General features: G+C 36.2%; 3 protein-coding genes and 1 long non-coding RNA gene across 12 annotated transcripts; 2 read left to right on the top strand and 2 right to left on the bottom strand.

Annotated features, from left to right (window-relative positions):
• The first annotated feature begins 66 nt into the window (after positions 1 to 66).
• LOC106158756 (F-box only protein 16) lies at positions 67 to 6,053 on the top strand. 3 transcript variants are annotated; one of them, XM_024077608.2, is made up of 10 exons: positions 67 to 281; positions 687 to 722; positions 964 to 1,170; positions 1,541 to 1,705; positions 1,917 to 2,188; positions 2,521 to 2,650; positions 3,131 to 3,226; positions 4,039 to 4,157; positions 4,428 to 4,516; positions 4,896 to 6,053. In XM_024077608.2, the coding sequence occupies exons 1-10, from the start codon at positions 156 to 158 to the stop codon at positions 5,021 to 5,023; spliced, it is 1,368 nt and encodes a 455-aa protein (XP_023933376.2). In that variant the 5' UTR covers positions 67 to 155; the 3' UTR covers positions 5,024 to 6,053. The 3 variants fall into 3 exon arrangements, with proteins under 3 accessions (XP_023933376.2, XP_086850851.1, XP_023933377.2); XM_086994725.1 differs by lacking the exon at positions 4,428 to 4,516; XM_024077609.2 differs by lacking the exon at positions 3,131 to 3,226.
• LOC106158755 (WD repeat-containing protein 48-like) lies at positions 6,048 to 17,439 on the bottom strand. 2 transcript variants are annotated; one of them, XM_086994724.1, is made up of 19 exons: positions 17,418 to 17,439; positions 15,241 to 15,381; positions 14,564 to 14,639; positions 14,108 to 14,190; positions 13,728 to 13,857; positions 13,128 to 13,318; positions 12,535 to 12,639; positions 12,086 to 12,205; positions 11,708 to 11,779; positions 11,342 to 11,438; positions 10,860 to 10,957; positions 10,489 to 10,596; positions 10,171 to 10,270; positions 9,798 to 9,869; positions 9,492 to 9,594; positions 9,184 to 9,298; positions 8,844 to 8,920; positions 8,217 to 8,406; positions 6,048 to 7,957 (listed from the first exon to the last, which is right to left on the bottom strand). In XM_086994724.1, exons 1-19 carry the CDS (start codon positions 17,418 to 17,420, stop codon positions 7,862 to 7,864), a joined length of 1,977 nt encoding a protein of 658 aa, XP_086850850.1. In that variant the 5' UTR covers positions 17,421 to 17,439; the 3' UTR covers positions 6,048 to 7,861. The 2 variants fall into 2 exon arrangements, with proteins under 2 accessions (XP_086850850.1, XP_013390291.2); XM_013534837.2 differs by lacking the exon at positions 17,418 to 17,439 and adding an exon at positions 16,778 to 16,948.
• Positions 17,056 to 24,010, top strand: LOC106158757 (uncharacterized). 6 transcript variants are annotated; one of them, XM_013534842.2, is made up of 4 exons: positions 17,056 to 17,231; positions 22,169 to 22,360; positions 22,716 to 22,806; positions 23,110 to 24,010. In XM_013534842.2, the coding sequence occupies exons 2-4, from the start codon at positions 22,222 to 22,224 to the stop codon at positions 23,198 to 23,200; spliced, it is 321 nt and encodes a 106-aa protein (XP_013390296.2). In that variant the 5' UTR covers positions 17,056 to 17,231; positions 22,169 to 22,221; the 3' UTR covers positions 23,201 to 24,010. The 6 variants fall into 6 exon arrangements, with proteins under 6 accessions (XP_013390296.2, XP_013390299.2, XP_013390297.2 ...); XM_013534845.3 differs by lacking the exon at positions 17,056 to 17,231 and adding an exon at positions 18,297 to 18,421; XM_013534843.3 differs by lacking the exon at positions 17,056 to 17,231 and adding an exon at positions 20,384 to 20,587.
• Positions 24,011 to 24,084: 74 nt separating this feature from the next.
• On the bottom strand, positions 24,085 to 25,953 carry LOC147760497 (uncharacterized). Its single transcript, XR_015330938.1, has 2 exons — positions 24,793 to 25,953; positions 24,085 to 24,574 (listed from the first exon to the last, which is right to left on the bottom strand). It is a non-coding gene; the product is annotated as an uncharacterized LOC147760497 (long non-coding RNA).
• Between the last annotated feature and the right edge of the window lie 642 nt (positions 25,954 to 26,595).

The raw sequence follows: 26,595 nt of genomic DNA on the forward strand, positions 1-26,595 counted from the left end.
CTTGGTAATATCGAAATAGAAAGGAGTGATAGGTCACCCGAAGGTCGTTCCCATCATCCATTTTTTTTTTTCAATATGGCGGTGTAAACAAATCGGAGCAGAAATTTGATTTCAAATATTTTTCGGCGACAGGATGTTGCATGACGTAGATCTGGATGCCACAGATTGACCGTAAATTAACCATCATGTCGATGTCAAGAGACGCTAGAATATCTCTTGTCGCCAAAAACAGACTTAAAAGCAGTTGGACACCGCTGAGTAACGAGGATCACAATCACCAGGTGAATCCCCATTAGCGTTAACAATCACCTAATTATGTCAACACTGTAAAAATGTCGAACTCTTTAAAGAATATTTTCAGTGGCTTTACTCAGTTCTCAAAACCTGTCAAACCTGTAAAATTTCCAACTGATACATACATTCCTGTTGTGATAAAGAAAACTGAAATGAAGTTCAGTTAGAGAATAATTGGGTTTGTGCTTGCTGGGTACACTGTTAATAAGACATAAGTGTTGTAGAGTGCTTCCGCATTTATTAATGATTTCAAGGTTATCAAAAAATGATGTTATCACTATGTAAATCTTTGCATAGGCAATGCTCAGGATCAAATGTTGGAAAACTGATGCACCATGCGCACTCTGGATGAAAAAATATAATTTATTACTTCTTCTAAATTCACCTTTCAGATATTTGAAGAAAGGCGACAACTAGTATCAAAATGGGTGAGCAAATAATTATTCAGAGCATACTTAATTTTTTCCTTTGTGTACTTGCTTTCAAGTAAAGGCTGTCCTGATTCAATAAGGTGACTGAAAGTATTGCATATGTGCAAAATTTTTACACATTGCAATTGAAAAAAAAAACAATATTAATTTGTCCACCAATGGTTTTTAATAAATTAATTATTATTGTTTTTATTATAAGTAGTAGTATTGTTGTTGTTGTTATTATCATTATGTGCAGTTTGACAAATGGACAGATGAACAAAGAAAGAAAATACTTGAAGATCTCACAGGAAAATGTAGGAAGAAGCAGCTGGAATTCACTGCAGACATAGTGAACAAAAAAGTCCCCATTTATCACCAGGACTTCACGCGGGTGCTGCCTAGAGTCCTCTCTCTCTATCTCTTCTCTTTTCTCGACCCACGTAGCCTGTGTCGGAGCTCAAGGGTAAGTCTGGCTGCTTTAAACCCTCTCATGTCTTGCAGCTTGAGTGGGAGAGCCTTGGGATCTAAGTCACTCAATTTCAAATATTAAAATTGATTGAGATACGTCCAAGGCAGTTCTTAATCTCTGGTCTTGGGTTGCAAGGTAGTAGCATAATTTTCTTTCACAACTCAGTGGTGAGTTTATCTTGTTAACAATCTACCATGGGTTGAATGGAAAAGCTAAGAATTAAGTTAACAGCATATATTGTGTTAAATATGTCCAATCACTGCATTAGAGATGACAAATCATTGTGTCAGATGTGACAGGTAGTTCTGCTAGATGTTACATATGATTGCGGTAGTTGTGACATGTGATTATTACATTGTTTCAGGTGTGCTGGTACTGGAAATTCCTTGCAGAGTCAGATGAGATCTGGATGGCCAAGTGTATGCGGCTGGGCTGGTACCTGCCCTTCACACCCAGTCCGTATGAGAGAGGCCTGTGGAAGAAACATTATGTAGAAACAATTAGAGGAATACAGTATATCAGACCAAAGGTATGCATTGTGTTAGTTGTGACCAGTGAATGTGTTAGGTGTGACTGAAGGAAATGTGTCAGTTGTGCCTGATGATTGTGTTGTCTGGGACAGGAGATTGTGTTAGGTGTAACTGTAAGGATTGTGTTGGTTGTTTCCACATTCATGGATAGCTTAGACAACATATGAATGATGCAGCACAATTAAATAAATCTCTATGTCAACCTCACAGGAGTATCCCAAACCAGAGTCCACTTTGCCTCCTCCGTCAGAAGACATGGAGAGCATGACAATACATTCCCCAAAAGATGACCATGACAGGCGGAGTCGTAGGCCTCCAAGGCCAAGGTCAGGGAAAGACACGCCCACCTCTTCCTCCAGGAAACCTGCTGCAGCCGTTCCAGGAAAACCACCCCCCTGGAAGGGATCTGATCCCACACCTAAGGACACTTGGAGATATAATTACTTGGATAATGAAGATGAAGTGGAAAAAGTTTCCAGGCTGTAAGATTTTTTTATTGTTATTATTATAAACTAATATATTATTTTTAAGGAAGAGATCTGCTTATTTATATGCTGTTCCTATTTCTTCATTTATTTCCATATTGCAACTTTTTTTTTTTTTTTTTTTTTTTTTATAAGTGTGCTTATTTTAAAACAGAATCCGAAAATTTTATTTTTGCTGTTGAGGCAATTTAAAGAGGTTCTTGAAGTAAAACACTATTATGTTGAGAAATGTTTCTGAGAAATTACCTTGAAAGTATCAAAATAATTGTGTAGTTGTATCTGGATATTATTTATCATCATGGTAACTGACAGATATGTCTTTCTGACAGGAGAAAAAAAGGTTTTTACAGTGCTGAGACAGAGCAGATCTCAAAGGAAGCCAAAAGTAAAGTGAAGACAGGAAAGAATGTGCTCAATACTAAGATAGTCACAAACCCAAGGAGGTCAAGATCTCTTACTGTGAGTGGTTTGTGATTCACTAAGCAGAATGATATCTACAGTTAAAGCCAACTTATCAATGGATATAGATTCGTGGATTATTTCTTTCGTTTTATAAAATAATGTGATATGTTGACATGTTTTGCCACATTTTATTCAGCCTGTTAGGTCAGTCACAATTCCACAGTCTGCATTCTTTATATAAACAACACAGACTTCTTCCAAACATGCCAGACCCATTCATACACTTGTCAGCTGTCACAACAACACAGTTTTCTGTTGCATCTAACAGACTGATACTATCACAACTAACACAATTCTCTGTCTCACCTAACACACTACCTGTTACTATCACAACTAACACAATTCTGTCTCACCTAACACACTACCTGTTACTATCACAACTAACACAATTCTCTGTCTCACCTAACACACTTTCTGTTACTATCACAACTAACACAATTCTCTGTCTCACCTAACACACTGTCTGTTATACAATAGAGAGAGGATATAGAACAACACAATCAGGAACCAACCACGCCCTTTGTGTGGAACTCATACCACAGAGTGTATAATTATCTTGGTGACCAACATGTAGTAAGTGCCTCTGCCGTGGCTGGAGTGAGAAAAGCTGTGTTGACACTGCTGTTTTGTTGAAATCACATTTTTATACTGGCATTTTGAGTGGTATCGAAGTTGAAGAACTATGTAGATTTGTAATTTCAGTTGCAGTTGATATTTGAATACCGTGCTTGCAATTTGCTGAATTTGCTGGAGTTGCAGTTGAAATGTTATAAGAGTTTGCAGTTTGCTGTAACAGTTATAATTGAAATACCATGCTTGTTATTTGCTGAATCATGAAGTTTAAAGTTGCATTTCAGATGTTAGGTAATTAGGCTTATTTTAACATGTTGCATTCAGATGCACATTTCATGCTGACATTTAAGAGTGAGACTGCGTCATTTATCACTGATTTGTGTTTTTACAGTGTGCAGCTGAAATGAAATATCATGCTTTTTTTTGCTGAATTATGAAGATTGAGATGAAATACCTAGTATTTGTATTTGATTTGTTGAGAGTGATTCATTTGATTGCAGCTGTGTTTTTTCAGTTATTAAGTTTTTGCATGCAGATTTGCTTGCTCAGTTTTAAAGCTTTGTTTCGTCTGAAATTTGATATCACAGCCCTGCTTAAGTATAATTGTGACAATATTTGACTTCCCTAATATACAGTTTGTCAGATATATTAAATTTACTAGTAGTTAGTTTTGTTCCCACTTTTTACTCCTCGGCGGAGTCATTTTATTGTCTATTTTTCTTTCCTATTTTCCCTTTCAATTAAAATCATCAACTAAAAATTCATTCAATTTAAGTGAATAGTCTTTGAGACAATATCCATCAATCTTGCAGGGTACAGATTTCCCAACAGATGGCAGCACAGTGGGCAGTGATCCAGGAAGTGGGCACTCAAGGGGTGATGGGCGCCCTGATTGGGCCAAGGTGCCAACTGGAGCACCTTTTATGAATAGGTAAGGCAGGCACCACCATGTTTGGGGTTGAAAATTGTAAAAATCAGGAGAGGTCCCCCCACCCCCCCACCCACACACACACACACATTTTTTAGCATCCGCTCCCATCACTCTTTCAGCTTCTTCTCTTTAAAGTGAATCATTTAAAAGACCACGGATATTTCCTCCAGATGAATTTGTAATCTCAAATCCAGACGCCTGATAAAAAAAGTAAAATATGTTATTTTATGGTGTGATTTTATGTGTTTATTCTATATATTTCCTCCTCAGCATGGTGCACTTGGATGCCTCCCGGAGACCCCCACCAGTCCTGCCAGTCCCCAGAGTGAAGGCAGTCAGGACTGAGAGAGATACTCCATGTAAAGATCTATTTGTCTTTCTCTCTTGCCTTCCCTCTCTCCCTCCCTCTCTCACTCACTGTCTACCCCCACCTCTCTCTCTCTTTCCATCCATCCTTCCCTACCCCTCTCTCTCTTTCTCCCTCCATCCAACTTTTCCTCGTTCTTACTCATACCGACTGGACAGCATTGTGGCTAGTAACTGTCATCTGTTGTAGACCAAACTGAATACAGTTGTATTGGTATATAAGATCAGAGAGCAGAGAGAACAGAGAGAGAGAGAGAGAGAGAGAGAGAGAGAGAGAGAGAGAGAGAGAGAGAGAGAGATCCGAATAAGCCATTTTATATTGCGAAAGGACAAAGCCCAATGTTTAACTGATATGAACAACTTTCATTCCAGCCTCCCCATTATTTGAACAGCGACCCTGGCAGGTCCCCCGGGGGACGGGCTCAGATGATGAAGCACCTTCAGATGAAGAGGATGTCCTCAGATTTGCGAGGAACATTGAAAAATATGAACAGTACTGAAGTTTTTTTTTTGTGATTTTTTTCCCACAAGAACATACGCATGTTTACCACCGACATAAATATCAGCTTGACTTTGTGAAGAGCATTTCAGCAACATATATGAGATAATATTCTGTTATTTCATTGGGACAGTTTCATATTGGCCATGCTTTATGAATCTGAATGTTTTGTCAATGCTTTTGACAATCTTGTCATCACCATGTTCAATGTTATATTTCACCCAGGTTTGGCATTTCTGCAATTATTGGTACTTATTTGTTCTTACTAACAATGTTTATTTCCACAGAAGTCATCTTTCAGAAATATCCAGTATGTTAGCTTTATAATATCAGCTTATTTTTTTTAATTAAGTCAGTATATTTAACCTCCAAAATAGTTTGTTTACATATCAAGTAAGTAATATTTCTTCAAATTAATATGTTTATTTGCAACCTCATATTTAAATGCAGTGCTTTAACTTCTTTTTAACACTGGCATTTCTAAGTGATTATTGTTAGCATCTCTCACATTAGCTTTTATTCCATGTTTTATCTCTATTTTTGTTTGCATGCACAAGTGTTGTATAATTTTCACTACATGGCTATGTATTTCTCACTTCCTCTTGGTAAAGAAATGCTTTATGTGATTTTTGTTATATAATTAAATAATTTGCAATAATTTTCACTTTTTCATTAGTTTAAGCTTTGATGTTTTTCTCAAAAGGAGAAATTTTTCTTCAGTGATATATTTACCTATTGAAAGTTTATTTTGTGATTTATTTTATATGCATCTTAATATAGTTTTGGCAAGTGGTTTTATCATTTCTCTTCCACTTTTCTCTCTTGTAAATACTTAAAATTTTGCAGCTTCTTTTTATCTCAATGGATCACGTGCAAACTTTTTTCTTTCTCACATAATTTAGATCATATCTGACACTTCATGAGTATATAAGGTAAACTTGAAAGCTTAAATTATATAAAATAAATAATTTTATTTTTGATTTAGTTTTATCTGATGTCAAATAAAACAAGAACTTGTTATCAAACAGTTTTTTATTGGCTTTTTTATTTTCAGACCAATGGTCAGTAGTTACTGTGAAAAATAAATAGGGTATAATTGTTTCTATTAGATCATTTATAATACATCGAAAGCTTCACCATGATAAGATATAAAATATTCCACTGGTAGATTATCTGGAGCTTGGTCAGTTACTCTTGTCCCACTGACTGGACTGTATGACCAAGGACATTAAAGCACATTTAGAACAGTATCAAGTAATTAACATTTATACAGTATCTTAACTCTAACATTTGAAGTGAATATTTACTCTCTTCAAAATGTGACTACATAGTATGCATTATGTCAAAAAAAATTAAAAGATGAAAACATTTCACAAACTGAACATTTCTAAGAATTCTTCACTCTACCCATCACAGCACTAAAATTTTACCTTTAAATTAAATTAAATTAATTTAAATTAATTTAAAATTTTATTTTGGGAGCAACTGAAAATGAGATACAACCAATATAAATCAGATCGGTCACAATATAGCCGTGCTTTTACACTTTGCACAGCAAATGAGCAGATTAATTCTTTTGTCTAAATCATCTCTGGCAGTGAAGCTACAGGGGTTTTCACTCTATCTGAAGAAGGTATGGTCTAATATTGATGGGTTTTTCTCTCCCCTATCCTGGCCCTCCCTACTACATACTAGAGGCCAGCTCTGTGACGACATAAATACAATGCAAAAAATCTTGCTGGCTTACAGTGAAAAAAAAAATGTCATGAATTATCCAGAGACATCTGTCTTAGTCTCTGAATATCTAGTGAAAAACCAATCTCTGGCCTGGTAAAGTGAACCCCAGCCAATATATATGATATATATTTTCAACTATTATCAATAATTTTACTCTTGTACATATCATTTTCAGTTGGCGATGCGTAATTAATTAATAGATTATGGTCAATAGATATTTTTACCTGTGATGTAGATAAAGTATGACTTGATCCAGAAATATGCTGGATAACATTAAAATATAGCATAAACAGTGAGGTTTACACACCCTTAAACATGACATTGGTGACCCTTAGACACTAAGATTAAGAGGTAGCAGGCAATAAAATATGTAGTGACCATAGAAGCTGACCACAGGACTGACCAATGACAAATAATGCTTTCTCCACAAGTTATGTTCTGATGCAATCAGACTAGTATAAGATGACCTTCAACACTAAGATGAACTTCAGAAAAGCAGGAAGTGGTTATCTGCCCATGCCTTGACGTTCTGGAGCGCATGCAGCTAGATCTGCAAGAATCACCTTCCAAGTGTGGCCTTGCACTGTGATCTTTTCAAAGGCAGACTCCCTAGTGTCAAATATGCCACGCTCAGCATTTCAATGCCAAAGTGTCTTCTCTTCAATAACAACAAATTAATAAATATTCTTTCATGATTTTCCCCCTCAGTGTTTAGCATGCCATAATCATGCTATTTCACTGCAGAAGCACATCAATTTTTTTGTTTTAAAAGCATCCATGGATTACATCTTTATATAAAGTAGAATCTACCAACGAAAAGCATTATATTAATTTACTTCATCTCAACAAAGACTTATTCTGGAAGATGACTTTTTGGGGTACCAGCATCAAACTTGCTCATCTTAAACAAAGAAGAGGCCATCACAGAAGATTTACATTTCTTCACTATCCAAAATGTTTTTCTACACAAAGATGGTTTCATCCACTCCAGAAACCACCAATAATCAATACATAAATTCCTACATTGATTCCTTTTTCAACTGAAGATGTTTTTATCTACAGATAAGTATAGATATAAGGAGACTAAAGACCTGTTCATCTCTCAGTGTTTGATTGGCCTGTAGTGTAATGTCAAGTCCCCACCTTGCTTCCATATAAAGTGTTTAACCGTCCTCAAATCCATATTAGCATCCAGAATCTGAAACGAACAACAAAATTCATAAGATACAAGAGACTAGATGTAATAAAATATGGACTCTGAATAAATGAGATATACAAGAGTAAAACTCTGGCATCTAGACAATCTCAGGGTGGTATACATTAAGCACATGGCCAGTATGTAAAAGGCTGACTTTATTCACAATGGCTTCATAATTTTCATAGTGTAAAAGTGTGAGTGTGTTATGTGGGAGTGTCTGCGTTTTTGTGAATGTTAAAGCCATACAACTGAAACATACCTGATCATTGCACAGTAGCTCCACCTTTTCTTCTGCAGGTATCCCATCATCCTCTGGGACCTTGTCGTAGTCTGTCCTGTCCTGACCCGCGTTCTGTGACCCTGTCTCTGACCCCTGACCCATGACCTTTTCGAAGACGTGTTCAACCACTTTACGCACTTGTAACATGTCACTTGCTGACAGTCTGTCCCTGGAAATAAATGATTTATAAAATCTGTTTCTCTTTCAAGAATGTGACAGACTTCAAAGTCGTAAGGGAAATTTTATATTGTTACCACAAAGCCAGTCCAATATCTATAGTCATTTCAATATATATATATATATATATATATATATATATATATATATATATATATATATATATATATATATGCCTTTTGTACACTTAAACATCATATATATCAAAAATAAATAATAAAAATAATTTTAGATATCAAACACATAAGCATCTTGTGGTAAAAGATGGTAATATATTATTGTAAGTCTGCATTTCATTTCAATGATGTGGAGAACACAATTGGATTCACTGTTTTACATTAATAACTAATAAAGTTAAAGTTAACACTGGACACTTAATTAGCCAAAGTAAAATAAAAATATTTCAAAACAGAAGTTCTGATCACTTACTTCTTCAGGCACTTGATACCTGACGTGGAGTGTGGTTGTAGGAAAAATGGAATCTTGTTGAACTTGGGCATGTTTTTCTACAAACACCAAGGCAGAGTTGCAGCAGCTAACATTATGACCATAACAGTAACACTACTGTGACCTTTCTCAGTGTGAAGTGTCAAGTTCAGAGTAGTGATCTAAAGCTTTGTTAGGTACAGCTCAAGTAAGTGTATAAATTGAAAAGTTGAAATATAAATTGAAACACAATCAAAAGACTACACAGATGAATTTCCATCAAAATACTGTAATGACCACATTTATTCATTTAAAATGACCACTGTCCACTGCCATGACTCACATCTACGGTGATGTCCACCACCCAGGGGGGTACCGTCTCATTAAGCAGCATCTGCTCCGTATCTCCACCAGCGTCTCGACACAGCAAACGAAACAAGGTGCGGCCACCCATCTCACTGAAAGATGGTAAAATTGTCTGTACTAAAACTGATTTAGAAAACAATTTTTTTCAACAGGTTAATTATGACCTTTTATTGAAAAAGTGACACTAAATTAAATGATTAATAACATTACAACAATAATTAAGTGATTTTCAGGTTTGAAAATGATGAGAGAGAGAGAGTTGGGAAAGAAAGGAACTTGCTCTACCTGAATATGAGCGGTGTGTGCCCAGGGACACTGAAATATGGATTTCCAGTTTTCCTATCAAAATTCATGTCTCCATTCATCTCACCATTCATATCACCATTTTCTGAATAATAAAGATAAAAGAAAAAGTGAAAATATGTTTTCACAAAGATCCTTTGATATATGGGATCTTTCACATCAATTTTTAGTGATGTAATGACACTCCAGCTTAAGTTGTCATAATTATATCTATATTTTGCTAATCTTTACCCAAATGACCTTGGCCTTGTACTAATTTAACCAATGTGACCTTGAACTTGTACCTACCTGACCCCTCCTCCATTTGTGTTCTGGGCCAATGTTCCAATAGAGCTTGAAGTAACATGCCACCTAGATTTACTGCAGAGAGAAAGAAAAAAGAAGTTGAATTTATGGCCAACTTGGTCACTGCTTCACATAGAGACTAAATACAGATATCTGAGTTCGACTTTGTTTTAAGCTTATCAGAATTTGTTTCAGACATTAGAAAAAAAAAAAAAAAAAAATATATATATATATATATATATATATATATATATATATATATATATATATATATATATATATATATTGGGCCAGTGCTAAAGATTTCCAACCTCAAGCAATGATAAAAGCTCTGAACTGACAAGATTTCACCCACTGGGTCACAGGTTGTGCTTACATTTAGTGTCTGGTCCATCCCCACTGGTTTCAATACCAACATCTTTCGCTGAAACCCAAGCTGCAAAACAGTCGGTCTCCTCTAAATGTATTGTGATCATCTGAAAGACAGTGACAGTGAAATATTATAATAATTCAGATGACTCATCAACTGCTTAAAATCTTAATTGAATTATACATGTGCCATAAAGTAAACTAGAAGCAATGTCACACACACGTCTACACAAAAACATAGAGAAATGTACACCCACACACAAACATTACCACACACATGTATGCACGTGCATGCACACAAGCACGCACACACGCACACACCTACCCCAGTTTTGAGATCCACTGAGAACCAGTTGGGTACATGAACCATCTTAAACCTTTTTTTGATTTCTTCCTCCAGATCCACTGCACCCAATTCTTCTATTTTTCTGGCCTTTAAAATGTCCAAAGAGAGAATGGATTGAACATATTTTTCACAAAAAATAACATGAAGAGATTTTAATGACAATATAAAAATATTTATTTATCTAATACAGTGCTAAGAAAGGGTAAACAAATGTAAATTTATTTTTAAGTGTGAAGATCAAAGTCATCCTAATGGTAAATCTTTTTCAAGCACTTTACTTCCCTTATGAAGGAAATTGCAAAACATTCAAAATGGCCTCCAGACAAAACCAAACTGAATGGCCTACTTACTGTTAAGACATCGTACAGGGCAACATCTTCATTTGTGTCCTTGGTTAATACATGTCTTTTATCATTTAAAACATGATATTGTCTTATACTAGCACCACCTGAAACAAATAATTATCATTTTTAAAATTCACAATTCATAAATGACAACATAATTAAGGTTACAAATAACAACACAAGTATTGTTTTCACTGCCCTATTGATGGAAGTGAAAAATTCTGCAAACATGCATTTGCTAACTAAAGTTACCATTTCACTTTACATTTAACAAAGGTTTTTCTCTTATAGTCTTTCACTTACCAACTTTAAGGTGTTATATTATACTGCAGTCTCACACTTTGAAGGATTGATAATGTCACTTTATTAACATTTGTTACATGATAACAAATTTATATTCTGACGGACTGGTCATTTGCAGGTCAATATATCATACCACACTGACCTCCTAACAGGTCAGTATTTTCTCTCTGCATTAAAATAGCTACCTTTGATTGTCATGTCTGGCTGTGTGCACATTGGTGTGGGAATCTCATTAAAATTATCATAGTCGCCAGACATTCTTGATAGCCTGTGTTTTATTGGCTGGAATTAATTAACATATGCTTATATCATTACCAAACGGCTATAGCAATTAAAGTTCTATTCAATCAAGAATTGAGTTTATATAATGGAGGGAGTCCATGCTCAGAAAAATAAGTACATAGAATTTCAATGCAGTTTCATGACGACAAATGAGAAAATTAGTTGCAAAGTTTGAAAGTCCTTGTTAGATTGTTGAAATTCTTGAATAAATGTCTGTATATCAAATCAAATCTTTAAAACAAATATCAGCTGAGAAATCAAGGACTCACCCAATTCCTTATAGTAGAATCTGTTGTTGACACCCATAGTGATGGCTGATCAGAGTTTTGGACAAGTTCAAGCTGGAAACAGAGAACATACACATATTTTTACTGCCTATCAAACTACAAACTAGAAAAGCTTTATTCATTGACAATCTTCTGTAAAAACAGGACAATCTTAAGAAGACGAAATTTTAATGTTTTTCAGCAAATCAAAATAATATGAATACAAATACGTTAATTTTTTTTAAATAAAAGAGAAAAAATGTGTCACACATCACCCCAATCCTCCACCTCTCCCCCCCCCCCCCTCACCCACCCACCACCCCACACACATACACCAAGACACACACACACAAATGCAGTAAATCCCATGGGATAACTTACTGTTAAAACAGGTGCTTTCTCCTCACATATCAGTGTCCTATTGTCAGGATTCCTGACATCTGTGGCCCAGATTCTGCGGTCACGCCCGCCAGAGTAAACCGTAGTGAATGTGTCGTTTGCCTGCAATTATAATACAGTTTTATACAGTTTTTTAATTATACAGTATTTTATATATTTTCAATTATACAGAATTTATATCTTACAAATTATACAGTATTTTAAGCAGTATTTTAAATTATACAGTATTTTATAGAGTTTAATTTTATGCTAAAATAGACACCAGGCATAAAAATAACAGTTTACCTATCATGATAGGACCGAAAGTTGGTCAGCTTGTAATCTTTTTCACTTCCCAGGATTTGAAATTACACACAGAAGCAGGTGAAATATTTCATCCCCAGGAAAGTTACATCACATCAAATATTTTAGGACAAGGAAGACTACTGTACCTGCAAAGCCCACACTCCCTCGTCGTGCACTCGTATTGTAGCCACACATCTCTGCTGTCCTAGTGACCACAGTCTTATGGTGCCATCTGAACTCCCAGACAGACACTACAGAGAGGAATTACAGTAGCCATTTATAAACCTTGACTTTTATTTTACTAGATGATGCGTTTTATAGTTAGAAGACATACTGTTGTGTTAGTGTTATATTATAATAATTATATTCATCTATAATTTTTTTTCAGGTCCTTTTAGACTTATATTTGAATCATAATGTCCTACATATTTTTGCTTAAAATTAGTTTTTGTTGATAAAATAAATTTTAAAAAATATCAAAACAACATAAAGATAATTCAAAAATCATAAATTTATGACTGGTTCAAATGGCAGTTCTGAACAATGATGTACATTTTCTGGGTGAATCATCTCAAATGAATGTTTTATGGTATGTTGATATAAAACCAGTCTATGAAAATAATTAGTCATCCTGAGATGATTCATTACTAGTAACTGACTTTATGCCAATATTAAATTTTGTTAAATTTGAAATAATATTATATATAAACTATAGTGATACAAAGCCATTAAACTCTACCTGGGTGCCATCCCTGTTGATGACAATAGCCTTTACATTGTCAGCATGTCCTCGTAACTTCATCAGCTTCTGACACGTCCGTGGGTCCCAGACTCGCAACACTTTCTCAGTTGACCCAGAAATAATCACACTGCCCGGCTGGTTCATGGCAAGACTGTATATGGAGTCCTTGCTTCCATTTAGGGAAGACGCTAAAAAAACACAACAAGGCAGTAATGCTGTCAAAAGTACAGGCATAAGCAGAAAAAATGATGCACAAAATGGATTATTTGGCAATTTTTAAGCAATATCACATAATGCTAAGCAGAACTATCACCACCAAAAGTAACATGGGAAGATGCTGAAAAACACAAAAATCAGAACTCGATCATGTGCCTCAAACAGATGGAGAATGTGCATTGTGGCGTTATTTTCTTTGATCTTCTTCTTTCATCCCTGTGCTTAGCTGAATAACTAGCTAGTATCTGTGGACTACAAACATCTTTATTTCATACTAAGGAATGTTTTTTTATTAAACCCAATTTTGAATGTCTTTATGCCTTTTTATTTGAATGACAGTGGTTACAATAGTTTTACAAGCAGAGAGATGTGTGTGCTCACTTGTGACAGTATTATTAGCTGCCGTCAGAGCAGTTAATGTTCTGACGTCCCACAGAAAGATTGCGCGGTCAAGTCCAGCTGACGCTACATGCTCACGATCTTTGGCGTATGCCAAAGCTTTTACATAGTCCTGAAAAGAAACACAATCAGGACAACATGACTGGTTTTTGAGAATACACACTGAAATATAAAGGTGATTCTTTTCAAAAAAAAAAAAAAAAAAAAAAAAAAAAACGCAAATCTCTTTTTTTTTTTCATATAACATTGAAAATAATTTCTACTACCTTTTCCCTGACTCGAAAGTTTGACATATCTAGATTCATGCTTGTAAATAAATATTTTTGACATGTACAAGTCCATTAATTTCACTTAGTTGTTACCTTGTGTGTTCTTAATGTAGACATACAGAATCCTTTGTGAGCATTCCATACTTTTACTGTGGTATCACTTGAGGCAGATATCACTGGAAGACAAACAGCATTTTACAGTCCTGTAGGTTGATGTACCTTTTCAATAAAGACAGCCAGTTTGTAAATTGCACAAAAATGTTATTGCCGATATATGCATGTGCACATACATTAGCAAAATAGGCTCACAGAAAGACTGTACACACACCAGTTTTGCAATTATACTCACACATATGCACATTTCAATTCATATGCATTCACAGACACATGCATACACACACACACACACACACACTAACAGACAGCAATACACACTCACATGCACACATGTACATACACACACACACACACACACACACACACACACACACACACACACACACGCACGCCCCCGTGAACACACACCAATGCACACAGACTAGAACTCACATGTTCTTCCCTCACAGCAGAGCACCACATCATTGACCCAATCTGTGTGGTGTTCCATAGACTGGATGTATGGGTCCTGAAATAAATATAATAAAGTTAGCTTAATACCATATTAAGCAAAAACATTATATTGAAAAGATCACAATTATAATGTCCTTCATCTAAAAGTAATCCACCTCCAAATGCCTTAAACAAAAATACTTTTTCCATAAGACAATTAATACAGGCGGACAGAAGCTGTCTGGGTCTTCCAGAAGATGATCTGAATTTATTCAAGTTCACACTGACGGGCATCTACGTGTAATTTTTTTCTGTTGGAAGAAGGTCAAAAATGGAAGATGGATCAAAAAAGATAATATGGAACACTGTCAGAAATCATATTTTGGTCCACCCCTGATAAGCCCTCTGTATGCAGTCAATAATATTGTTGTTGACATATCCAACAGATTCTAGTAATTATCACTGCTCCCTAAAATGTTTGGGATATGGTAATTTTACTTTTTTTTTTTTTTAGATATATAAGTCTGTCCATCCACCACTCTTTAGGTATTCCAATATGTCAACAGTGGTTGCCACCTCCACCTACCGCAAATGTTATATGTTTGTTTTTCTGGTTATATGCCTAGGTCAAGTTGATTCGGCAGCCAATAAACTATACTATACTATACATGCTTTACCTTTATGCTCTTTGTGTTCCATATCCTAACAATGGAGTCCCTGCCTGCAGAGTACAGTCTGTTCAGAGTGCCATCATACTGGAGGGCGTTCACGCCAGACCTGTGACTACGCTCTGTCTCATCACGGATCACAAATGATACCTGGTTGAAATTCATCAAAAATATAACAAATATGACAAATTAAATACTCTGAAGTATCAAATAAACGTACCGGTACGTTAATTAATTTTCCACATTTCTTCCCGCCGGTACGCTCCATTTTCACCCAGTACGCTTATTAATTTTTCAGAAATCTTCCACCCGGTATGTTTATTAAATACCTATTGTACCGGTGGGAAATTACACAAGTACAAGTCACGTTTTTTATTTTCTTAAATTGAAGTATAATGAGAAGAAAATCGAGATCTCAACTCATTACCGACTGTTCTACAAACAGCACTGGAAAGTAGGTCAAGTGGAAGTCGCTCTCTGAACACAACAGTACGTGCGTCACCTGATTTCAGTTCCTATAAATAGACATGCTTTCCCTTCAACAGTGACAACTTCTCATGTATATCGATCGAATGATGCAATGTCGCAAGGTGATAGGATCATATTTATAGCTAAAGAGGTCATTTCAAGTGCAGCAAAGAAGTTGTGTCTGTTTTCAAACTTCAATTATTTCATGCCGATTTATGATTTAAACGATGTTAAATCACATTTCTATGTAAGATAAACCCTTAGGAGTTTACAGGTATGCAAAACGAACCTTATATCTGAGAATAAATTTACTATGAATAACGTCTCCGTTTGGCTCTTGGAGGCAGCTTAGGTGTGATATATCTGGGTCTTCAGCCCCTGACGATTATGAAATTTAACTCATGGCAAATTTTTTTTTTTGAAAAGGTAAATTAGATATCCCGTTTTTAAGATAAATTATAATACTGAGTGAATTTTACCTGGTGAATTTTTTTTTTACAATGATCAATAGCTAGCTTTTTTCTTTCTCTTCTTCTTCTTTACTTTTATTTATTAATTATTTAATTTTTTTTTTTTTTTTTTGGGGGGGGGAGTGGTGTAAAGGTTCCACCCAGTACTTTTATTCCATCCAGTACTTTTATTAAATTTCGAAATTTTTTCCACCCAGTACTTTTATTCCATCAGTACTTTTATTAAATTTTGAGATTTTTTCCACCCAGTACTTTTATTCCATCAGTACTTTTATTCGATACTTCAGAGTAAATGAATGAAATTAGTGCGCCTTTATACTGGAAATGATTCCGGGGAATTCTGACGCAGGCACTATCTTATAATCAAGGCTGACATTCATATCTCATTCTTTTGGCATAGCCTCAAAGCCAAAATGAAGTTACAAGCCAAGATGCAGCCATTTGACATTTAAATTGAGGGTTTAAATGGCGTGTGGAAGCTACTTCATTTTCGTGCACAGATGCAACGCTACTATACAATTAATTCGGCATGACGCTTCCTGGAATTTTTTGTATTTTATCGTGTGAATACAGCATGAAGTATATTCTTCAGTTAAAAAGGCAATTACCTGTACTTTCTTCCTAATAGCACCACTCGCTTGCCTGTGGTGCCCCGCCATTTGCAGTGTGATGCTAAGTACGTCACGAATATTGCGGTCGATGTTTATTATGGGTAAAACGTCATCAATATCAGTTTAAATGGCCTCGGCTGTTTCCGTACTTACCGATTCTAACCGAGAGGTCAACGCTCAGATTCGACCTTTGGACTATATTCACGCATTTGTGACATGATCAAGTGGTTGGTATTGAAAGCAAGAGTTTGATTGGTTCGAAATCTGATTGAGAAATATAACCGCCTTGTTGATTTGTTCAAAGGAAGATATTTTTGGATTTGTTACAAAGCCTAACTATGTCAGATGTGACAGCAGCGTGCGTCTCATAAAATATCATTATTAAAAATGTGTGACTGAAAACACGAAACACTCAGATAAGAAAGAATAACTACTCTGTCTACTCAACACGGTAAGTAAAGAAAATAATCATCTCAGTAATGTTTGTTTGGGTGAGTATTTGATGGTGAATTTTTAAACGGTGAAAATTGAACGGATCGGCGTAACGTAGAGAGACAGACATGCTGTACTTTCAGCTAGTACTCTAGTTGATTGTGATATATGTATTTTATCGTCTCTAAGATAAATAAACACTTACCATGTGCTTTTCACGTGTTTAAAATCGGGGGGAAAGGTATCAGCCTCAAGTTTATCGGAAAATATGCTATAAGAAACTGTTTAACAAAGTGATGATCATAATTGTTCTTAATGATAATTAATGATAATTATGACATCAACTGGAAACGGAAGAGATATAATCCTGTCCTATTAACTCAAATGATGTCGTCATGATAAATTACTTTTATTATAAGATGTCTGGATTCTTATCAAGCAACAATGGTCGTCAGCTGATTGTCGTGCCAAAGGAATAATTGATATAGTGACCTTGATTAAGCCGTTTAAGGTAGCTCGGTTCAGTGTTTTATTGTTTATTGTCCCTTTTGTCTGGGGAAGTGTATATTGTGACTGTATGTGCTAATAATAACTTTGCTGACAGGAAACCGTGCCCCTTGTTTTGATGTAAACTTGTATAACCTTGCATGACTAAGACCTAAGTGGATTTTATTCAGGTAATGAAGGGGAAAACTGTCGACAACAAAAGGGCTTGGTAAGGCAAGAATGGCAGTGCCATGTCAGAATTCTATTGTTGACTACAGTATAAAATCAAAGGTTAAACAAATGAAAATAAATTGCTGCCATTTCTTTTAGATATTTCTAAAAGAGAAAAAGTAACTTACAATGGCAAAATGCTCCGTTGATTTGGCTCTGATGGTAAAGAAAAATAAAGATAGGCTAAAGAATATTGAAACAAAGAGACTATGACTATATACAGCACTTTTAAAATGAAAAAGAATAAAGCAGCATATCTTCTTCCTGTACCTTTTTTTGATCCAAACAGCAGGCTTATTTTGAGATGCCAGCATTGCGAGGTAAACAAAGTTATTTATGGCAGTGGTCAGTTACATAAGTAACCAGTCAAGCGGTCAGCAGGGCTGTCAGGTATACTCCTATCATACCCCTGTTGTCCAGTAGATAACTTTGTTAACAGCTGTATACAAGTCTTAGTAAAACAGGGCATTACACAGTCTGACACGCATCCAGGTATGGTATACAGGGAGTTTTTTCTTGCATATGAGTCATTTTATGAACATCATATTCCCCTTCACTAAGCCTTTTATCTCTGATTGTAAAACTATTTTTACCAAAATGAGATCAAGGGGGGTTTATATATGAGGTGCAGGTGATGAAATTTTTTTCTTGTCATAAGAAATAAAGCAAGTAGGGAAAACACAAGTTGAAAGTGGCAGCTCTCCATTATAAGAGAAAGACTGTCTGTAGATTATTTGTTAGCTGGAAAGCTTTCATATATATTTTATACAGATACATGTAGGAGAGCATTGCACTTATATACTGGTATACACCATGTAGCTAGAATTTCTTAAGCAGCATGTACCACTTATTTTTTTGAAGAAATATATTGATTCAGCAGAGTTCTTCGGATTTAGAAAGTAGCCATCATGCTCGTCTGTGTTTAAAAAAAACAGTACAGTTTTAGGTTAATTCTTATGTTTATTGATATTAGGAGCTGAGAGATTAGCTGATGAATAATATCTACAATGCAGTGCCATGTGATAAGCTCCACATAGCCATATAGCACATCCAGGGTACTGTTACAAAATGCTGCTATAATGCCATAGTGCACACAGCTTGGTTGTTAGGTAACACCACACTCCCATATTGCACTGGTAGACCATATAGCTGTCAGCAGGGCACTAGACAGGCAACCTTTTAGCTATAACTTGGTCTTCCTATTGCAGTTTTGGGTAGCAGTTTTTTTCCATTTTTTTTCCCCTTTCTCTTTTGTATTGGAGCATGGGGAAACCTAGATGGCCAATCTCTGTTAGAAATTTTATTTGGTGTTTTTATTATTTCAAAATTCTGGTTGATTAGAAAGCCCTGATAGCTGCTAAATTATTCAGTATGTGCCCTGGGATTCTCCTTGAATTATTGCCAGGGCAGTCAGGTTCTCAAATTACACTGGACAGCCTTGTAGTGTGATACAGAGTTCCTGTTTCCTGATTTAGATGCCTGTTAGCCTCACCTTTGTACTGAAATACTTAGTGAGTTGATTTTTACCCCGTTCACACTACGCTCAGTTATCCGGATAAGTTGCGAATTAGGTCACAATTCGAATAAATGCCGTAGTGTGAACGCAAGAGGATTTTGAAAATGCGCATTTTCAAAATCCTGCAAGCGAGGTGGATTTCTAAGCGCGATCCGGATAACTTACCGGAATCGACACCTGTACAGATCTTACTGCGCACGTGTGCAGATAAGTGCGGGTATCTATGAACGCTGGTTTATTACTTTAGCGATTGCACCAAACGTATTTGGAGGTCACCACTCACTACAACATGAGGAAACAAACTTATTTTGCCACCCTATACTTCTCAAGAATGCTGGAATGTCTTTTGAGTTGCATTTGTCGTCACAAATTTTTGTTGATATTTTAAGATTTCCTGTGCGGCGCATGCGCGAGTGTTCAAAACAGGAAGTTAAATCTGAAATTTTCAACGTGGGATTCGGATTCGCTTAGCGAGTGTGAACGCAATACCGAATCGGATTCCTTATGAAAAATCCGAATTATAGAAATGCGCATTTTGGCAACTGTAGTGTGAATGGGGTATTTGATTGGGGACTGGAACTGTGCTTCCTTTCTCTCTCTCTCTCTCCCCCCCCCCCCCCTTCAATCATCTACCAGGGTGGCAGATTGATTTTTCACAGATATGTCTCTAGATAAATGGACAGTCATTTGGCTCTGTGTCACCCTGAGACGAAATCTCAAGGCTGATTACATGGCTAGTAATTGTTTGCATAACTGCTCAGGCACTGCCACTTGACATGTCCAAGCTAAGCCCCCTTGACAGCAATTAAGACAGTTAATTGCTCTGACATTAATCACTTGCTCTTCTGTGACAGATGAAAATAGCCCCTTATGAATAGCTTGTCACTTCAGAGTGAGGCTAACTGGGGAATCCCTTGTAGAATTTGTTGAGGTATAAATATTGATGCACTAAATAATTTTATAAGAAGAACAGAGAGTCAACACACCACTGGCAATGATATTATGAAATCAAATTGATGTTGTACGATGAACGCACATCGAACATCAACACAGCACTTTGTAGTTCTACTATCTTTGAAGACCAATTTACAGCATATATATATCATATCTGTGGGAGAAGTTTTACAAGGAGTCTATAACAAGTAAGTCATCTAAAAGTCAAATTGGAGCTTTGGCATTGCACCAAAAAACAAAACCTCCAGGAATTGATTGTTAGAACGTCTTGTTCTTTTTGGACAAAACAACTGATGTGACAGCCACCATACGGAATTCTGGGATACAGCTTGTGCACAATTTCAGTGAATCCCTTCCAACCAAATGGCTAGTTTTAGCAGACTGCAGGGTTTGAGACAAATGAGCAGTTATAATATCGACACAAAGCTCAGCTCCTGCAGAGTGCGTACAATGCCATCTGCACGCACTCACGCAGGCAGATTTAATTGCTTCCATCTGGCTAAAAGTCATGGTAGCTTTTCCTCTTTTTTCCCCATATAATCTGCCACCCTGGTAGAGACCCCCCCCCCCCCCCAACCCCACCCCACTCAGGGGCGGATCCAGAGATATTTTCTGAGAATCTTCCCAATTATCTCTGTTGATCCATCCTCCATTTTTGACCGTTTTCCGACAGAAAAAAATAAGATACCCGTCAATGTAAACTTGAAAATCTAGGCCGTCTTCCCGAAGACCCAGAAGACGGCCTAAATCCGCCCCTGCCACTACAATTTACTTCTGCCCAGCTATGCAAGGATCCAATAGTCCAAAACAACCCAAACATAAGCACTCCCAGATGTCGCAAGTTCAGTGTTAGATATAGAATAAGGTAACCTACAAGTGTACTAAACATATGATAAGATAACCTACAATTGTACTGAACATACACAGAGAGCCAAGGGCACTGTTCAAGACCTCTTGACAATCTGTTTATCTAGGTCATGTAGCTAAGAATAGTAATATATTAAACAATTCAAGATTAAGATTCACAGCACAGTCAACAGTATCATGTATTTGTTTAGTTAAATGTTGCTGTTTTGCACAGAACCAGTTGAGTCCAGACAGTCTAGATAAAGTGGGTGGAGGAGGTGAGTTCAGATAGGAAAAAGGGGTTGTTTTGTGCCAGCTTTTATAGAAGGCTGGGAGTTGAGCTAATGTCATCTAGTCTTTGTTTCAGTCCAGGTAAGACAGATGTATATTTGTGAGATGAAGCACCCCTTTGAATCAATGAACTGTAACTGTAGTGCTTCATATAACAATAGTTATCAATGTAAAAGATTACTTTGTACTTTCATTAAAGGGAACACAAATACATTATTTTTGTTGATGCATTTGAAGTGGAATATCTTTTAGCGAAAAAGTTTTTCTTTTCTCCCTGAATAAAAGATGATTGCAAAAGTTACAGAAGGCCAGTAAATGCCATCTAGGCACCCCTAGCAGGCAGGCATTTACTGTGCAAAGCTAGCTTGTTTGAGGTTACATTACTCACTAAAATGAGGTTATGCAATATGTGTTATGCATACTAGTCTTAGTATCAAGGTTATAACAGTTGCTTGTTTGTATTTTTAGTTGATTCTGGGTGGTGTACAAGTGAATCCACCTAAAGTTTTTTTTTTTTTTTTTATTATTTTCCTTTAGAAAAAAAAGGTAAAATTGAGTACTGTTCAAGCCAAGAAAACACATATTACAAATTATACTTTTCTTTCATATTAAATGAGTCGTCTCTCTTACAGGTTAAAGCTATAGGTATAAGTACACTGGTCAAGTGTAACGCTCACTGTCCAAGATGGCTTCCATCCCGCCCAGTCAGTGCCAGGCCCACAAGATCATGGCCAGCATGCGCCACCACAATCACCAGCACCATAGTCCTGGCGTCAGCTCCTCCGACAGCAACTTGACACCGCCTGGAAGCCCTAGACGAACAGGTGAGAGGAATTACCTAATTATTTTGCTGCAAAAGAATGTGGGTTTTCTTTTGACGTCTAAAGTTATGATAATATCCAATTATGTGGCGAGAACTCACTGAGGAAAATCCATCCTGTGGAAAACAAAATAGAATTAATTTTTTAAATGAGTGGAAAATAAAAATGAAAAATAAGTTACAAATGAAGATAAACATAATTCTGTTATCAATATTTTATGGTGTTCCCTACCATCTCACAACCAGGACTGTGCTGTGTCTCACCTAACACAATTCAGTGTCACAACCCAATGCTGTGTCACATTTAACACAGTACTGTGACAGTGTCACATCTTACACAACTATGTGTTGTTTTCCAGGCAGTGATTCCCACTGGGGCTCCTGGTTCTCACTGGACAACATGAAGAAGTACATGCCAGTTAAAATCCTTTACAGCTTGTCAAATGGAAAGTAAGTAGATCTATTTAGATAATTTAAGAAATAAAGAAAACCCAAAAGAAGCATAAAGAGATAGAAGTAAAAATGCTGAATGCTTACAGCATATTTTACCAGAATTTTTATTATTTTATTTCTCTGTTTTTTTTCCAGTGCCAGAAATGCATTTAACACAGTTACAAGTATATTCGGATCAGATATTCAGCTTTACAGTAAACCAAATTTTATTTACATTAGAGATTTGGCAACCATTTAAGAACATTATGGTTTCTTCTGGTATGTCTAGAACTAAATAGTTAAGTGCAATTTTAATTCCAGCCAGCAGCCACTGAAAATTCCCCAAGAGGGCGACACCATTGCCAGCAATTCAACCCTGGTAACCCAGGACAACAAAAACAACAACCAGTAAGAACTCTACGTCACTGCATGACCTTCACCTCCAACTTTGACCTTGAACCTTATTCAGGACAGGAAATTCATTGTGAAACTAAATGGAAAGAAGGTGATGAGAAGAGATCTGTATTATAGCGATTAAAAAATCAAAATGGGACATGTTCATTGACATGGACAACGGTTTTGGGGTTGTGATCCCAAGGTTTTGTTTTCCTGGTGCTAACAATTGAAAGTGAACTTAGAAGAAAAATGCCCACCAGAGAGCTCAGTGTTTTTTGTTTTTTTTTAAGTAGAAGAGTAACTTTGATTTTCATGGTGGAGGTGATAGTCTGCACCAGTTATTCTAGAAGAGAGAGGTTTCTGCTGCGCAGTGGGAAAATTTCAACTACAAGAGACTTGGCTGTAAGGACAAAAGGTTCGTATTGAGAGAGAAATCTGCTGTGCAGGTATATTTATATGTTAAATCTGTTGTATGGCAGCAACAGCAGGCTATTGTGTTAGAGGAGATTTCAGCTGTGCTGTAACACATTGCAGCAGAGAAGATGAGATATGATTGCATCAGAGAAGACAACTGTTGTACAGTGGAGGATCTTTGGGTGTTTCCTGCTGCTTTGTAAAAATTTTTATTATTGTGAGGTATTATGTTATACATAGGTCGCTGGACTGTATGAAGGATGTTATATTTTTATGTGCTCAAGACAGTTCTCATTCCTTCTAAAGAAAAACAGTCGTTTATGAAGGTTTCCCTCCTTTTATGATGAAAAGAAAATGCATGTTTTTATGCCCATCTTCTATACTGCATGGTCATCCTCTCTGTTTGTCATTCTCTTCTATGACGTTGATGTTTTTTTTTTTTTTTTTTTTTTTTTTTTTTTTTTTTTTTTTTTTTTTTTTTGGGGGGGGGGGGGAGGTGCATACAAATGACAATATCTTTATGAGGATGCACATCTTGGTTTCCCATTGTAAAAGTGAACAGAGCAGTACTGGAAAAATGCACCTGACTTTTTACAGAAACCCTCAACACTTGCATGTTTTATTTAGTTCAAGATATCAGAAAATATATATAACCAAGAGGGAATAGATGAAATTTGATAGTTTGCAGCTATCTGTATGACATAATTATCTTAGTGTTATAATGCAATTATTAAGTGTATTGTTAAATTGAGAGAAGCACATTCTGCTACCAGATAGCATTACATTATTAATAGTATAGAAGATTAGACAAACTTAATAGGACCTGTTGTGTTGGAATATGTAATCTTTGTTTTCTCAGGTAATATATTGAGTATACACGTGACCGCTAAGATTTAGAAGTTTTGCTGGGAATATATGTTTGTTGTATATGTATATGCAAAAGTTTACCTTATTTGTGCCCAAATCCTCACGTTAACTTACACCCCATTCTCATAGATTAGATCGACCTACATTGGATCGACCTAACTCCATGGGGGTTCACGCTAAATAGCTGTCAGCCGGGCGGACACGAAAGTTAATTACCCCTTATAGCTTGTAGTAGGCGGGGACGGACACTTAAGGCGGATTATCTGACAGTAATCTAGTGAGACTCCCCGCGGTGATAGATCGATCTAAAAGTTGTGAGAACAGAGCCTTATAGGTTAAGCAGCATATATGATCAACCTCCCTATACTCACTTAATATGAGAACCAGTTTTCTTGTCTTTAAGAGGGCTACGCACAACGCCAATGTCAGAAAGCAAAAATGATGAGCTTTTTGGTATTTGCTCAACAGAGTTTTGGGTAAAATTACTTAGTAATACCTCCAGATGGCCACTCAGGTGTTTCATTATTTATGCCTACTTTTCGGTTTTTACAAAAGTGTCAACAAATTCAAGCGGGCAAAACTTGACTCTAGCTTAATTTCTTTTACAGGTGAAGGCGAGTCTGAATTATTGTTTACCTTCCATGATTTGTTGCTTGAATTATGGTTACCGTTCAAGTATCCTGTGTAATAGTGCAATCTGTATATATATTTGTTTTTATTGACTTGAGAATTGGGGCCTTAAACGTGCTGTCGTTCTCATGCGATTCTGCTTGTGAACTTCTTAATATAAATTTTGATTTTGTGCTACATTCTTACGTCGTGTATGTAATTCAAATTATTTAATGCATCTAATTATTATACTTGTCATAATTTTTTTTCTTTACCATTACATCGCTGAATGTACATTTCGGTTACGGTGCGTTTGTGATCTCCTGTCATTTTGAATGTATATATTTAACTCGTGTAAGCGGGTGCCTTATCCATTATGTAATATAAATTATTATACCATATGCACTCTCTTGTTGTGTTTGTCATAAATTTATTTTTCTCATATCTGTCAGCTGATTACGGGGTGTGTTTAGCCAAGAGCAGTTTTCTTGTCTTTAAGAGTTCAGGTCTGTGGACTCTGAGTAGAGCATCCAAAAACGAATGAAATTTAGATTAGGAGTGTTATTCATTTAAAGAAACATTTTCATCTGTCTCTGTAATAAGTTGCACACGATGCTTGATAGTCTAGCAATTTCATTGCTGAGTCAAATAACTGCAACCACCTCAGCATCGAAACATGCACGACACCAGTGAGAGTGAAAACCTCGAGAGGATTTGAATATATGAACTTCACCTTAATCTTTTTTCAAAAAGGGCCACGATAACAATCAGCGTTGCAGTGATATTCTGAAGGTGTTTGAAATTGCGGCGATACGCGTCCTATTCCCTTAGATTTCAACATCTGATATGAAAGAATCGCATTCTTGTTCTGAAAATTATTTTTCACACGATGGAGGGCAAAGTGATGAGAAAGTATTTCGAAATGGCGGGGAAATTCTTACATCTACTTAATTTGCAAATAAAAAAATGATAATAATTAGCAGTATGAGGAGTGGAATCTGGGTGCGCAGCCGCGAGACGATGATGATAGAATTGTCCACAAAAGAAGTGACCAAGTGAGGTAAACTTCTTTGTATTGATTTTTTTCTTGCGTGTGATGTACGATTTTGAAGCGTAACCAGTGATGCTGAACCCATTTATAGCAAATATATGAAATGCAATAAAACGAAAAAAAAAAGGCTTAAGAAAAGCATTATTAGGTATGGAAATATGGCAATGACGAATTTTACTCTTGCCTCAGAGCATTCACTCGTATTCAATATATTTCAGCAAAAATTGAATACGAAAAATTTTTAAAGTACACTATGTAGAATTTGCTATGAGAACGGAGAAAGGGAGGGCGTGCAATCGGCATTAAGTCGGCGTCTCGACAACTACCCCTCCTCTTCACACGACTAAAACCTTTAGATTATTATGTCGCATTTTTCCCAAGGAAGCATCAACGCTGTCATTGATGATATAAAAAACCTCGGCAGCCAGGAGGTGACGGTAACTGCCTCACCACACGCAATCCTATTCTTT

The sequence above is a fragment of the Lingula anatina genome, chromosome 8 (assembly GCF_051362555.1).
Source record: "Lingula anatina isolate TDL-2025a chromosome 8, LinAna3.0, whole genome shotgun sequence".
In the NCBI taxonomy this organism is placed as follows: domain Eukaryota; kingdom Metazoa; phylum Brachiopoda; class Lingulata; order Lingulida; family Lingulidae; genus Lingula; species Lingula anatina.